Here is a 15,893-nt window from a genome sequence, read left to right on the forward strand (position 1 = left end):
GATGGTTGAATGAGCTCCTTTATGTCATTCAAATGGAACGACTACGTCTTAAAACTTCACAGAACAAATCTGAAACCACATAGGGACCTATTTTAAGACTCTTGGGAATCTACCATTTTACCTTTGTTAATTTTCATGTCTAACCCATATATTTAGGACAGTGACTTTGTAAAAACATGAATACTGTCATATTTTTTATATACATGTTAATGCTACATATGTCATGTATATATATATATTTATGTATATTTCGTAACAGACGATCCCTCCCCCCCTTTTTTTGATGGGGTGGGAGGGCTAATGTTAATTATTTAGTTTTTTTTCTACTTCCTTTTATTGGTATTGTACTGTTTTTGTTAACTATCTTATAAAATGTTACATAAAACAAAATATAACAAAAAGAAAAAATAAATCTGTTCATATTCAAAAAACAGTAATGAAAGTCATAGGACTAAAACAATACAAGCCCATACAGACTATATGAACAGGCGGTTATGAGAAGAGCAATAAATATTACTGCTAATTCCAAACATCCTCTTTTCAGTGAATATCAGCGGTTACCATCAGGAAAAATGTGCCAATGTGTAAAAAGAATAGAATAAAGCTTTAGTTTTTCCAACCTCGATAAAACTGTTTGGGCTCTATTTTGACAGTCCATGCACAGAGTGCAAAATGCAGGGCGCAAGCGCTTTCAGGGCGTGTCAGGAACCGTTTTTGCTAATTTAAGTACGGGAAATCTGCCTTGGGCAAGTGCCGCATGGTCTAAAAGGGTTGAGTTTATTTTCTTAATGAGTTATAGGTGTGTTTTGAGAATAAACCAATCAGAGTCTCATCTCCCATTCCCTTTAAGAGTCAGCTGTGTCGCGCCAAGAGCGCATTCACTATTTACAGGACGCAAAGTAAGTCTAAGTGGAAAAACTGAGCATTTCACTAGCAAACAGTTAACAGTGTTTTAACAGAAAACTGTTCAACAGAGCATCTACTGCGTGAGAATGAGAGATAATGGATCACTTTCACTTTCACTCTTGGATAGGGAAACCTTTACGCACAGACATCAATTAGCCTATAAATAATTAATTTTGTTTGTTAAGCGCAAATATTTGTTTCAAAACTATTTCTAAATTCAGTTCTAATTTCCAGCAAACGAATAAATGAACAATATTAACGAAGTGTGCTCAAAAACCTGAGTTATATCCTAAAACACATGCTGTGCCCCATATGGTCTAAAACCTGACAGGTGGGCAAATCTAAGCTTGTTTTTAATAAAACAAATATAAATATGAATATAATAAATAATACTGCTAATAATAATAACATTATACAAAAGCAAATTGTTATGAATGAACTGAAAAAGCCTCCCGAGATGAAGAAGACATAAAAGCAGTGATTTTTCATATTTATGTAGGCTAGAAAATAATATGTTTTGTAATATTTTAATCCTTTATATTTATATTCTATATCTATTCTCATTTTATCCTATATATATCCTTAATATTTAAATTTTTTCATATGTAAAGATATTTGCCTATTGCTCTCTTGTGTGTATTAAGCAGTGCGTAAGCGAGGCACAACTCTGTGCCGGAGTTTAGACCGGGTTAGTTTTGGTCTAATGAAAAATCTATTATAGTTTCTCAAAATAGCAACGCGCCAGCGGTCCGCCTCAGAACGCCTTCCTTTTTAGACCAGAACGCCTATGGGCGCACAAATGAGCGCTAATGCATTTGCTATTTAAACAGCGTAGCGCAACGCCTCAAAACAACTCTTGCGCCAAGCTGAAACTACCAAAAGACTACTGCGCCGCGCCTTGCGCCACACTGCGCCGGGTGTATGATAGGGCCCCTAAACTCTACCAAGAACAATGCACCTCTAGTATATTATCATATGACTGTGTTCTGTGTTTTATATATTTCATATTTATACATGGTCTTACTTTGTAAACAATGTATATACTTAATTGTTTTTTTATTTTTTATTTTTTATTGTCTGCTTAGAGCAACATTGTAGCACTTTTTTTGGCTTTGACGAATTTCCTCTAGGGGACAAAGAAAGTTTATTCTATTCTATCCTATCCTAAAACAACCCTACAGCACACAAGGACTAAATCACTTTCATGTTCAAAAAGTGAACACATTATGTCAACAAAAGCATACCTTCACCCAGCACCATGTCCTTGAGTTTCTCCACGGCCTCCGCAAATCGTGCGACGTCTCTCAGCAGAGAGGGAATGTCCTCCACCTCGATAACTGATGTTTCCAGTCCCTCCGCCGCCTGTCCGTAGTTGAGCGGTGCCCGCACGTAACCCTTATGGAAGCCCCAGGTCCCGGACGTCTGGAAGGGGAACCCTGCAGCGCTGGCATGGCGGCTGAGACCCGGGGGCCGCCTGACAGTCCCGACAGGAGAACTGCAGCCCGACAGTCTGGAGTGAGCACAGGGTGTCCCGGGACAAGACAACGCCACCGAATCTGGAGGAGTCAACATGGAGGAGCCGTCCATAGTGTCATTCTGAGAGTGTTCCTGGAGGATGGACAACTGGGTTTAACAGGGGAACGAGAGACAGGGGTCGAGTGTTAATGACAGATGATTATTATGGTGATGAAGGTTAATGATGCATATAGAAAAGTTTGGTGTGAATATGACAGATTTATGGATATGAATTTAGCTATGTTACATAAATACAGTTAGATTAGTCAGATTTATTAGCCCTCCTGAATTATTAGCAGTACTATTAGCTAGATACTAGCCTACAGTGACATTTAAAGGTTTAACCAGGTTTATTAGAGTGAAGTTAGGGTAATTACGAAAGTCAGTGTATATTAGTGGTTTGTTCTGTAGACAATCCAAAACAAATATTGCTTAAGGGTGCTAATAATATTGAACTTAAAATGGTTAAAAAAAATAAAAAAACTACTTTTATTCTAGCTGAAATTTAAAAAATTAAAACTTTCTCCACAAGAACAAATATTATAGGAAATACTGTGAAAAAATCCTGAATCTGTTCAACATCATTTGGGAAATTTTTGAAAAAGAAATTCACAGGAGGGCAAATAAATCTGACTTCAACTGTATATATGTAATGATCATACTAAAATAATAAGGTAATAATGGATAATTTTCTGGTCTAATATATTTTTCATTTCCATATGACCACATCTGTTAAACAGATATGATTCTGATCTTCAAATCCTGCGCTATAAGTATTTAACCACGCTATGTCAACTAAAGCAGTTTTTCTCAACCACGTTTTTCTCTGTAAATGAGCTGATGATCGAATCAGGTGTGTGTGGTTAGGCGACATGGAAATGTGTAGAGCTGGTGGTCCTCCAGGAACGTGGTTGAGAAACGCTGAACTACAGCATTAGATGTACGGTATTTTTATTAATTAGTAAAATTGTTGGAGGATGGACAACTATTAACAGAGTTAATGAAGGATGATTATCATGGTGGTGAATGTTGATGATGCATGCTGAAAAGTTTAGTGTAAATATGACAGATTTACAGTAGATATGTGAATATAGATAGCTATGTTTCCATCCAGCTATTTTTATGAGCACTTTGGAATAATGCATAAAAATGCTGAATGAAAACACCAAGATGTGCATAAATTTTAAAAAAGCGCATTAAAAAATTAATTAAAGATTACCAAAACAAACAGTTTTTTTTTCAGTGGATTAACTTGCATGGATTAACTGTTAACCAAAAGAATAACAATGCACTGGCAAAATAAACACAAATTAAAATTTTAATTTCACACTTTAAGACTTTCTTAAAGGACGAATTAGCTTACCCAATTCCCCTATAGTACATGTGTTTGAGCTGTGGGTGGGAAACCAGAGCACCCAGAGGAAACCCACACCAACACGGTGAGAACATCCAAACTCCACACAGAAATGCCAACTGACCCAGCCAAGGCCCAAACAAGCAACCTTCTTGCTGTGAGACAACAGTGCTACCCACTAGGCCACCATGAATATAATTATTTATATTTATTTATTTTGCAAATATTAGCTATATTTTAAATATATTTTTAAAAATTATTCAATTTACATAAAATTATAAGTGCTATTTTACAGATTACATACTAATTACAAAAGTATTTTAATTTACTTTATATGTTAATTTAGAATATTTACAAATGTAATATTAAAATATGTGTAATACCATTTACAAAATATTGTATATTATAATATACCCTCTTAGTAGTATCATCAATTTTCACAGAAAGGTGCTCAGAATTTCTCTTTTCATTTTGCATAGAAGAAAAACAATCATACAGTTTCATACAGAACATAAACAGACATTTTAAAAAATATCTTAAAGCAATGGTGCTAAACTTGATTCCTGGAGGGCCACAGCTCTGCACAGTTCAGCTCTAACCACCTTCAATTCACACCTGCTTAATAGTCTCTAGTAGTCTTGAACAGCTGAATTAGTTGGATCAGCTGAGTTTGATTAGAGTTGAAGCAAAACTGTGCAGAGCTGCGGCCCTCCAGGAATCCAGTTTGAGACCTATGTCTTAAAGTCTGCATGAAATAAAAATGTATTTTGATTTAAAAGTTTATTTTGCTTGCCCACATTGTTGTCTTAAGATAAACAATCAATAAATTAATTTTTAAATGTAATTAAATTATTGTTTTGGTAATTCTTTTATCGAAATCTGACCATCTGCATCTACTCTAGAATGGCAGTCATTCACTGATCAGTTTGAAAAATTAAGCGAAACATGCTTAGCCACGCCCCTTCAACCACAAGTTTTTGTGGGTGAAGGGTGAGAAAAGGGGTGCAAAACTAAAAACCCTGCTTCCCTACTCAACATTCAAATATAAATATCTCATCACACTGGAATCAAAGTCTGCTGCAACATCCAATTCATGCCTACTTTCAAGTGTTTTAATCCATACAATGAAAGTCAATAGGGTTGTTTGGGTGCCATATGAGCAATTCCATACAAATGTTTACCTTGCCATGAAAAAAAAAAGGTTTTCACCAAAATAGCGAAACCCTTTTTTTTGTGTAGGCTTGTATTTCACAGTACTGCAAAAACACTCAAAAATGTCTCTGTCAGTGTTTTGAAACTATTTGATTTAACAAAGTCACACAAGTGGAAATCACACATCTGTCATATCCATGAGCAAGCGTTTTCCTTATAAATGCAAGCATGTCAAGTAAAATAAAATCAGTCATGTTTGTTCTATATTGAGCAACTCTTGTTTATTTGATTAACATCATTTCTTTTGGGTTGTGCAGTTTAATTCACAGAATTTCTACCAAGTATGTTGTCTACTGTAAACTCGCAGACTTTTTTAGTCACATCCATAACGCCTGTTTATTTTCCTCATTTAAGATATACAATGTTTACAGATTTATATTTTCTGATTCCGTAACTATGTGGTTAATAGTTTTGAAAAATATAAACAGATGTTTCAATGTAATCTAAACATATACTTTCTATGTCAATATATTTTTTATAATTTTACTGCAAATGTCACATTCATAATGATGAAATTGCTCATATATATTTGAGTAATTCCATGCAAATGTCAACCATGCCATGAAAAAATTATGTTTTCACCAAAATAGAGAAACTGTTTAAACATTTTTTGTGTAAGCAAGTATTTTACAGTGCTTTAAAAATACTCAAAGATGTCTCTGTCAACGTTTTCAAACTATTATATTTGATTAAGCAAAGTCACACGAGGGGGCAATTTCACATCTGACACATCCATAACAGAAAAGTGTCACATCCATAACGATGCTTTTTCCTCATAAATGCAAAAATGTCATATAAAATAAAATAAAATTTCTTTGTACTGCAGTGAGCCAACTCTTCTTCTTTTCATTAGCATTATTTATTTTGGGTTGTGCAGTTTAACTCACAGAATTTCTACAAAGTATGTTGTTTAACGTTACTGTAAATTCACAGACTTGTTTCCGTCACATCCATAACGCATGTTTAATTTCCTCATTTAAAATATACAAAATGTTTACAGATTGATGTTTTTCTGATCTCATAACTCTGTGGTTAGTAGTTTTGGAAAATATAAACAGATGTTTCAATATAATCTTACCTTGGCATGGGAGGATAACCGTTTTCCAGGCATACCGCGCTTTGGAGAAGTCAAGGTTTTAAAACCGCCAAAATTTTCTGTTATTATCTTCCTAAGGTATGTGTAAGATTTTTTATTTACATTTCTATTTTATTTTATTAAGGAAAACAGTACTTCCAGCAGAAAAAATATTCAAAGATAAAGTTTTAGATTGCAAAGAAATTTGTGTGCTTTGAAAATGAAGACAACAGACGTCTGATTGATTTTAATTAATTAGCCTGACATGTTTACTGCTCTAAACTAATTAAATTAAATATACTGTGTTTAAAGGGAAAAAAAAGTTTTTGTTTCTTACCCAGACAGTTTAAAAATAATATATTTTAGAGTAGTAAGCACAATACCGTGATCATTTTATTCAAGGTTATCATACCATCAGAATCTTACCAGCCCAAGCCTAATCTTAACATATACTTTCTATGTCAATCATTGTTTAAGATTTTACTGCAAATGTCACATTCATAACGCTGGAATTGCTCATAAACACTAAAAAACGTTGAGTTATTTATTTAACCCAATGGATGAGTTAAAAATATTGGGTGCTTTGTTGGATTATTTTTAACCCTTATTGGATTATTTAAAGGCGACGCAGTGGCGCAGTAGCTAGTCGCTAGGCGCAGTTGCTAGGTTGCTGGTTCGAGCCTCGGCTGAGTCAGTTGGTGTTTCTGTGTGGAGTTTGCATGTTCTCCCTGCGTGGGTTTCCTCCGGGTGTTCCGGTTTCCCCCACAATCCAATAACATGTGGTACAGGTGAATTGGGTAGGCTATGTCTGTAGTGTATGAGTGTGTATGGATATTTCCCAGAGATGGGTTGCAGCTGGAAGGGCATCCGCTGCGTAAAACGTGATGGATAACCTGACGGTTCATTACGCTGTGGCGATCCCGGATTAATAAAGATACTAAGCCGAATACAAAATGAATAAATGGATTATTTAATAATAACTCAACCAGTTGGGTCAAATATTTGGTGCTTTGTTGGGTTGGTTTTAACCTTTATTGGGTTATTTATTTAACAACTCAAGCAGTTGGGTTAAAATAATTGAATTTCAACATTTAACTGATTTAACTGACAGAACAGCTGCATTATTATGTGTACGTACTGTTGTTTTTGCGTTATAAAGTTTATTTAAGCTCTATCGAAATAATGTTGTTGGTTAATTATCAAATTACCTCTCCGTGTCGTGTTTTATATCCATTTCACTAGCATTCTTAATTATTGACGATACGAACGTGCACTTAGCTGATCTATATTAAAAAAATAAAAACGTTTAGGTGTCTGGAACTTAAAATGTAATGAAAATAAAGCATTTTCAATATTTTCTAAAACTGTATGTTTTTTATTTACACAGACATATTTGTAAAATGAATAATAGTAGTACTAGTAATAGTAGCAATAGTAATACCAGAATGGAAAAAAATACATTTAATCAAAATAACTCAATGCACTGGGTTAAAATAACCCATAGTTGGGAAAATGCTATAATAACCTATAGTTTGGTTATGTTAGGGTATTTTTAACCCTTAGTATTTTAACTGAGTATATATTTGTGTGTTTTGCCAAGAAACTAAACTCCTGCACGAGTTGAACGTGACATAATTGTTGGTTGAAACATTTTTCAATTTGCTATTTAAATCAAGAGTCGTGGTACTATGTTGACTTAAGGTTTTATGTCACATTATGTACTTCATATCGTTGTGTCGCACCTGTTTAACCAAAGAAGCTTCTTCCATCTGGAACTGAACGACTAACTGTTTGTTCTGAAATGACTCTCTTGACTTCCTCTCAGTTTATTTCTGGTATTGTTTGCGAAACAAAGAACAAGTCGTTCTGCATCAGACCAGTTCACAAATGGCAAATGTCCATCATGCAGAAGTGACGGTTTAATTACGTTACATGTCGAAATAAATGAGCATTTTCTGATCCGAATCTAAAGATTCAGATCAACCGAAAGTTTTCGAAGTAACAGCATGAAATGAATCATTCAAATGAACCAATTCAGTTAAAACGATTCACACACAAGTTCAACATCCATTAGAAATAAAGTGCATTTAGTTTTAGTAAATAAATAAGGAAGTGAACTCTTTAGAGAGTGTGAGCACATTTGTAACTCTTTTGACATTTAGCATTAGATGCAAAGCAGCTTTACATTAATGAAGATTAAACCTGTGGACTTGTTTTAAACACGCTAGCAATACGGACTTGTCACAATCTTAACCGTGTTTTTATTTCCCTCAAGAGAAAGTTTGTTGTTCTCACCGAAGGGTTTTGCGCAGAGTTGCTCTTTTTGGAGGCTGTAGGTGTTTTAGTCGCCTGCTCCTTCTTCTTTCGGGAAAACATGTTCACGCTGTTCACACAAAAAGGTTGAGGAAAGATATAGAAACTTGTGAAAATGTCTCCTCGGGCTCTTCTGCGGCTGACAGTTACTTCCCCATCATGAGAGTCAGTTACTCGCTCCCGCGCGCGTTCTTCCTGCCGCGGCGCCGCGCACTGGACGCGCGCGCCTCTCGAAGACGCTGCTGGCACCTGCCGGAGACTCACTACACCCACAAATACTGGTAACACTTTACAATAAGTTCATGTATTAGCAGGGGCGGATTTAGAGATTTGGGGGCCCTAAGCAATTTTAGCCATGGGGCCCAACAGTCCTGATATTTTACCTTTGTGCTTTTATTTTATTTATTTATTTACTTAGCTGTGTTTTTATGTCACATTATCTTGTCATAAGTATTTTAATGCAATCTCTACATTCATTAATAAACCTTCCTTCGGCTTAGTCTCTTCCATCATCAGGGGTCACCACAGCGGAATGAACCGCCAACTTATCCAGCATTTTACGCAGCGGATGCCCTTCGAGCTGTAACACAACACTGGGAAACACCAATACACTCTCATTCACCCACTCATACACTACGGCCAATTTAGTTCCTCAATTCCCCTATAGCGCATGTGTTTGGACTGTGGGGGAAACCAGAGCACCTGGAGGAAACCCACGCCAACATGGGGAGAACATGCAAACTCCACACAGAAATGCCAGCTGGCCCAGCCGAGACTTGAACCAGTGACCTTCTTGCTGTGAGGCCACAGTGCTAGTGGTAAAGTTTATAAAGTTTATAACTATTAATTTGTCCCATTCCTTTATCATTTTGCTCAATAAGCTCATACATGAGCTATAAATAAAAAATCACAATAATAAAATAAAATAATTAATTCATTCAATTTCCTTCAGCTTAATTCCTGATTTTTTAGGGTCTCCACAGCAGAATGAACCACCAACTACTCTGACATATGTTTTACCCAACAGATGCCCTTCCAGCTGAAATAAAATAAAATAAAATTTTTTAAATAAATGTAATTTAATTCAATAAAATTTAATTGAATAACATGGAATAAAATAAAATAAAATGGAATAAAATTTAATTGAATAAAATTGAATAAAATTAAATTAAATTGAATAAAATTAAATTGAATAAAATAAAATAAAATTAAATTAAATTAAATAAAGAAAAAATGAAATAAAAATGAATAAAATAAAAGAAAATTGAATAAAATGAAATAAAATGAAATAAAATTGAATAAAATTGAATAAAATTGAATAAAATAAAATAAACAGAACAAAAATAAATAAAATAAAATTTAATAAAATAAAATTTAATAAAATGAAATAAAACAGATTAAAACAAAAATAAAATAAATATGAATAAAAAATTGAATGAAATAAAAAAATAAAATTGAATAAAATAAAATAAACAGAATAAAATAAAACTGAATAAAATAAAATAAACTATATAAAATAAAATTTAATAAAATAAAATAAACTGAATAAAGTATAAATAAAATAAAATTTAATAAATCAAAATAAAATAAAATAAATAAAATGTAATAAAACAATATAAAACGAAATAAAATAAAATAAATGTAATAAAATAAAATAAAATGCCATGAAATAAAATAAAATGTGATAAAAAAAATTAATTTAATTTAATAAAATTAAATTAAATTTAATAAAAATAAAAAATAAAATTGAATAAAAAATTGAATAAAATAAAATAAAATAAAATGTAATAAAAATAAAATAAAAATAAAATAAAATAAAAATGAATAAAATAAAATAAATTGAATAAAATAAAATAAAATTGAATAAAATAAAATAAACTGAATAAAATATAAATAAAATTTAATTAAATAAAAAAAATTTAATTAAAAAAATTAAAACGTAATAAAATAAAACAATGTAATAAAATAAAATAAAATGTTATTAAATAATTAATTTTAATAAATTTTAAATTAATAAAATTTAATTTAATTTAATAAAAAAAATTGTAATGTAATGTAATGTAATGTGTATTTATATAGTGCATTTATTGTGTATGGCTATACACCCAAAGCGCTTCACAATCATGAGGGGGGTCTCTCCACACGACCACCAGTGTGCAGCATCCACTTGGATGATGCGACGGCTGCCACAGGACAACGGCGCCAGTGCGCTCACCACACACCAGCTATTGGTGGTGTGGAGAGACAGTGATAGAGCCGATTCAGTGGAAGGAGATGATTGGGAGGCCATGATCATAAGGGCCGATAGAGGGACTTTGGCCAGAACACCGGGGTTACACCCCTGCTCTTTCACGAGAAGTGCCATGGGATTTTTAATGACCACAGAGAGTCAGGACCTCGGTTTAACGTCTCATCCGAAAGACGGCGCCCACTGACAATACAGTGTCCCCTTCACTTTTACTGGGGCATTAGGACTCACACAGACCACAGGTTGAGCGCTCCCTGCTGGCCTCACTATTGAATAAAAATTGAATAAAATAAAATAAAATTGAATAAAATAACATTAAATAAAACGAAATAATATAAAATAAAATGGAATAAAATAAAATATATCAAAATAAAATAAAATAAAATAATATTGAATAAAATAAAATACAATAAAATTTAATAAAATAAAATAAAAATTGAATAAAATTAAATTAAATTCAATTAAATTGATTGACCAGAACTGGTTTAACAGTTGAAAATAAATTAAATACAAAATATTATTTCTAAATGTTATTTTGTAAAAAAAATAAATAAATAAATAAATAGACAATTTATTTTAAAACAAGTGTCCATTCATTCATGACAGTAATATTTAAACCCGTCAACCTCAAAAATTCCAATGTGATCACATAAACAATATAGGCAATCATACATCTGAGAACATACAGTAGTGTTTTTATCATCAACAGCTTGTGTGTGAAGAACGAAATAAATATAAGAGTAAATCACTGACATCTAGTAAATGTTAATTTAACAACATACATTTAGCCCATGTGCTATCCATTATATATTTCTATTGATATATATATATATATATATATATATATATATATATATATATATATATATATATATATATATATATATATATATATATATATATATATATATATATATATACTGTAGCTATATATTGTGGAAAAGTTGTAATGTAAAAAACTCCATGCATTATAGGCACAACAGAAACTATACAACAGTGAAGTGCTTGTTTATGTTACACATTAAATTAAATTAGATTAAATTCCTAATAGAATATTTATACTGTGTTTATAAACATATAAAAGGTCGCTGGTTCAAGCCTCGGTTGGGTCAGTTGGTGTTTGTGTGTGGAGTTTGCATATTCTCCCTGCTTTCGCGTGGGTTTTCTCCGGGTGCTCCGGTTTCCCCTGCAGTCCAAAGACATGCGGTACAGGTGAATTGGGTAGGCTAAATTGGCTGTAGTGTATGTGTGTGAATGAGTGTATGTGGATGTTTCCCAGAGATGGGTTGCAGCTGGAAAGGCATCCGCTGTGTAAAAACATGCTGGATAAGTTGGGGTTTCATTCCGCTGTGGTGACCCCAGATTAATAAAGGGAATAAGCCGACAAGAAAATGATTGAATGAGTGAATGAATGAGTGAATGAATGTAAATATATACAGTTATGGTATACAAATATACTAACTGGACAGGTTTCATCAGGTTTTTACCTGTTCTCGAATCAGTTTGACAAGTTTGTAAACGCTTTAAAGAGATATTTGTAAAACTAAAATTAATAATATTGGTTAAAATAGTCCCCTGTTGGACTGTTCAGCAAATGGAACAAACAATATTTAAATTAAAATTAGGACTTAAAAATGTATTAAAAAATTTGACATTTTGAAGACATTTTATATTTATTAATACTAGATGATAAGCTAAGTGCATTTGATGGGTTTTGTTTTCGATTTAACATTTGTAGTATTCAAAAATGCCAATTTAATCCTTGTTTTTCCAGAGCTTTTGTTGCATTTACAAGAGTGTGGTCAGCAGGTGTCGCCAAAGCTTCAAAAGTTGTGTTTTGGAATGGTACAGTCTAAGGGCCTACTCACACTATGCCATCCGTACCGTGCCTAGACCCGTTTCCCGGATCGTTTGAGAAGTGTGAGTGCGCTGAATCGGGCTCAAGCACGGTTCACAGCAACTGTACCTAGTGTTAGTACGGCCTAAAAGGGATACAGCTGCGGATACTCATCATTCATTCACTATCCTTCATTTGCTTAGGCCCTTTATTAATCCGGGGACGTTAACAAAATACAATTTAATGAGTGATATAATAAATATTATGAATAATACTCTATATAACTACTGTCTATGCAAAACTGATGGTTGGGTTAAGGGTTGGGGTAGGAGTAGACGATAATAAAATACAATTAATGAATAATTAAATAAATTAAAAATAAATATTGTGAACTTCTGGCCGCAGCTGTATCCCTTGTTCTCCCTGTGTTGGCATGGGTTTCCTCCGAGGGCTCCGGTTTTCCCCATAGTCCAAACACATGCGCCATCCTCCTAGGGCTTAGTGGCCACATACATGGACAGCACATTTTAGCTCTTAAGTGGCTAATTAAAATACTTAAAATGTTTTATATTTTGTTACAGACATACATATTCATATCCTCCAACTGTCTTGCAGCATATGAAATGTCCCAAACACTATTATTAACAGTCAAAAATGGGGGAAAAAAGGTTGTTTTTACTCTCTGATAGTTAAAGCAAGTAAAAAAAATATTATGTTATCTATGCATTAAAAAAACATTCAGGAAAAAGTGTTTTATGTAAATTCGGACCATGAGTCCACATATATGGACATCATTTGTCTCTAAAAGTACAAAGCAAAAGATTTTTATTCTAATTAAATTCCAATAAGCCCAAATAGAAAGAGAAATTTAAAAATGCATGTAAAAAAACCCTGGGCCTTAAGAGGCTATAGGTGAATTGATGAACTAAATTGGCCCTGGTGTGTGATGGTGTGTGTGAATTTATGAGTGCATGGGTGTTTCTCAGTACTGGGTTGCGGTTGGAAGGGCATCCGGTGCCTAAAACGTATGCTGGAATAGTTAGCGGTTCATTCCGCTGTGGAAACCTCTGATAAATAAACCGAAGGAAAATGAATAAATGATTGTATGACCGAAAATAGATGTTTTGTGCATGTGTTTATTTAGCTGAGTAGAGTAACACACACACACAAACGAAAATCAGGCTTAATTATGTGATGACAATTGTAGCTGAATGAATGATTTAGGATGCAGAGTCAAAAATAGGAATAGTTGGAATATTTCCAAAACAAAATGTCGCTATAGACTAATTCCATGCAGCCGCCATTTTTAAAAGCGAAGTCGAGGCTGCGGTGGGAAGAAACCTGGAAGTATCGTTGGGAGTTGCATAGGAATGTTGTGTACATGGCTATATATCTTATCCGCGAAGAGAAAGTGACACAAATTTGTAATTTCACCGCCTTCCAGGTGACCCGAAGGTCCGTTCTGAATAAATGGGGAAAATAAAAAGGCATATCAGAGCTCATTTTCAGCTAAGTTAAGGGAAATAGCACTAGTTAGCTAACATTTTCTTTCTCAAGCACATGTTTTAAATGCTATTCATCAAACTCGAGTTAATAAACTGATTCTTTCACTATATTAGTCTTGTCACGATACTGAATTTAAAGAAAACAGAAATGCTTGTGATTGGTCGAGAAGGTCATCAGTCCACCCTCCACTGTTTACCAAGTACAAACACAGACAAGCCGAGCGATCTGCTTGATGACTCGACTGATCTTCACGGCTGCTTCGCGCTCCAGTCTCTGTGCATCTGTGTTTGCGCTGGGTGAAGAGTTAGACGGTTTTAAAACTTCAGTACCTGGGCAACACTATTACAGACAACACAAGGCTGTGCTACAGAATTCTGCAGTGTTTTATCACTCACCGTGTTACACTGAAGCAGGGAAGCGTCCTCACAGTGTTTACCTGGTGCCATGAACTGAAGCCTTGGAGGACACTTGAGAACATTACTCTGTAAGAGATTGTGATGTTGTTTGATACTAATTTGCTTTTAATTGTTTAAATTAAACTTACTGAATGATATTAAAGTCATGTTTACACCATTTCTGCATTTTGAAATCTCGCCAACAGCTGGAGGTTTGTAGTCACAGCATGTAACTGCAATGTTTACAGTGCTGGTCTTATACTTTTGGGTTTCTTCCCGCCGCAGCCTCGCTTTGGTTCTTTAAAATGGCGCCCGCATGAAATAAGCGTATGGTGCAAATATTACAAACCGCCAACTATTCCAGGATATGTTTTACACAGTGGATGCTCTTTCAGCTGCAACTCAGCACTGGGAAACACCCATACACACTCATTCATACACTAGGGTCAATTTAGTTCATCAATTCCCCTATAGTGCATGTGTTTGGACTGTGATCATCTCCCTCTGATGACACGTACGAAGGGAGAACGTCAATCAAAGTGTTTCAGCAGACTGTTTTGATCAAGTCTGATTATAACAAATACAATGAATACATTTTACCCGTAGAGGCTGGTTATATTCACACACTGCTGACACACAACTGTGTTTAAATCTCTTAAAAACTAATTTTTGCATAATAGGTCCCCTTTAAATCAGTGTGTGAATTTTACATTGATGAAGGAGGTGGGGTTCGGTAATGCTAGTTTGTGTAATAGATGCTTCAGTAAATCAAATGTATGTTTGATTTAAATGACATCTAATATCTAATGACATCTAATTTTATTAAATTACATCATTAATAAAATACATTTAAGTTTTCAGTGTTCTGTGGGATAGCTATTTGGTGTATCCCCCACACCCCCATCCCCCTAAAGAAACTTGCCTGTAATTTAAATAATTATATAAAAGTGAAGTTTATTTATAAACAAATTTCGAAAGGATCCCGTGCTTATGATTGTTCAAAGCTGTTCCAACTTTAGCTAATGACTGATTATCCTATCAGATGATCCTTAACTTACTATAAATAACCAGGCTTTTCTCATCTCAATATCTTCGTCTTGAAGAAACGCCCCCACCCAGCCCTAATTTCCCTCATTTCTGACAGGCGTCACGATGGCCAGCGATTAGCGCTGTTGCCTCACAGCAAGAATGCCCCTGGTTTAATTCCTTTCCAAACCAGACGGCATTTCTGAGCAGAGTTTGCTCGTTCTCCCCGTGGTCGCGTGGGTTTTCCCCGGGTCCTCCGGTTTCCTCCCACAGTTCAAAAACAAGCACTCTAAACAATTCATCCAAAATACTTTAGCTAAACTCTGAGTAGACCTTTCAGCATCCATATCTGACACTTAGCTACAACAAGCAAGAGGGGGAGACATCGAGATCTACCTGAGCTCAAACTCCCCTCTCGCCTTGCAACGGGAGGGAGCCCAGGGCTCGAGGATCTTATAAGCTCAGGGCTCTCTCCCGGGACAGCACGCCAAACTAGCTTTATTATC

At 34.3% G+C, this 15,893-nt stretch overlaps 1 protein-coding gene across 4 annotated transcripts in view; it reads right to left on the reverse strand.

Moving 5' to 3' along the window:
• The window catches only part of arhgap45a (Rho GTPase activating protein 45a), a 71,591-nt gene extending 63,011 nt beyond the window's left edge, over window positions 1-8,580 (reverse strand). For 2 of the 4 annotated variants that reach the window (XM_068214937.2, XM_005171466.6), the window contains exons 1-2: window positions 8,358-8,580; window positions 2,151-2,514 (exon numbers count right to left, since the gene is read on the reverse strand). In XM_068214937.2, the coding sequence (XP_068071038.1) occupies window positions 2,151-2,514; window positions 8,358-8,438 (445 nt within the window). In that variant the 5' untranslated portion in view covers window positions 8,439-8,580. Of the gene's footprint in view, window positions 1-2,150; window positions 2,530-8,357 lie in introns of all 4 variants that reach the window. The other 2 variants (XM_009298940.5, XM_001919343.9) reach the window with 1 other exon arrangement.
• Between the last annotated feature and the right edge of the window lie 7,313 nt (window positions 8,581-15,893).

This window comes from Danio rerio, chromosome 2, assembly GCF_049306965.1.
Source record: "Danio rerio strain Tuebingen ecotype United States chromosome 2, GRCz12tu, whole genome shotgun sequence".
Lineage (NCBI taxonomy): Eukaryota > Metazoa > Chordata > Actinopteri > Cypriniformes > Danionidae > Danio > Danio rerio.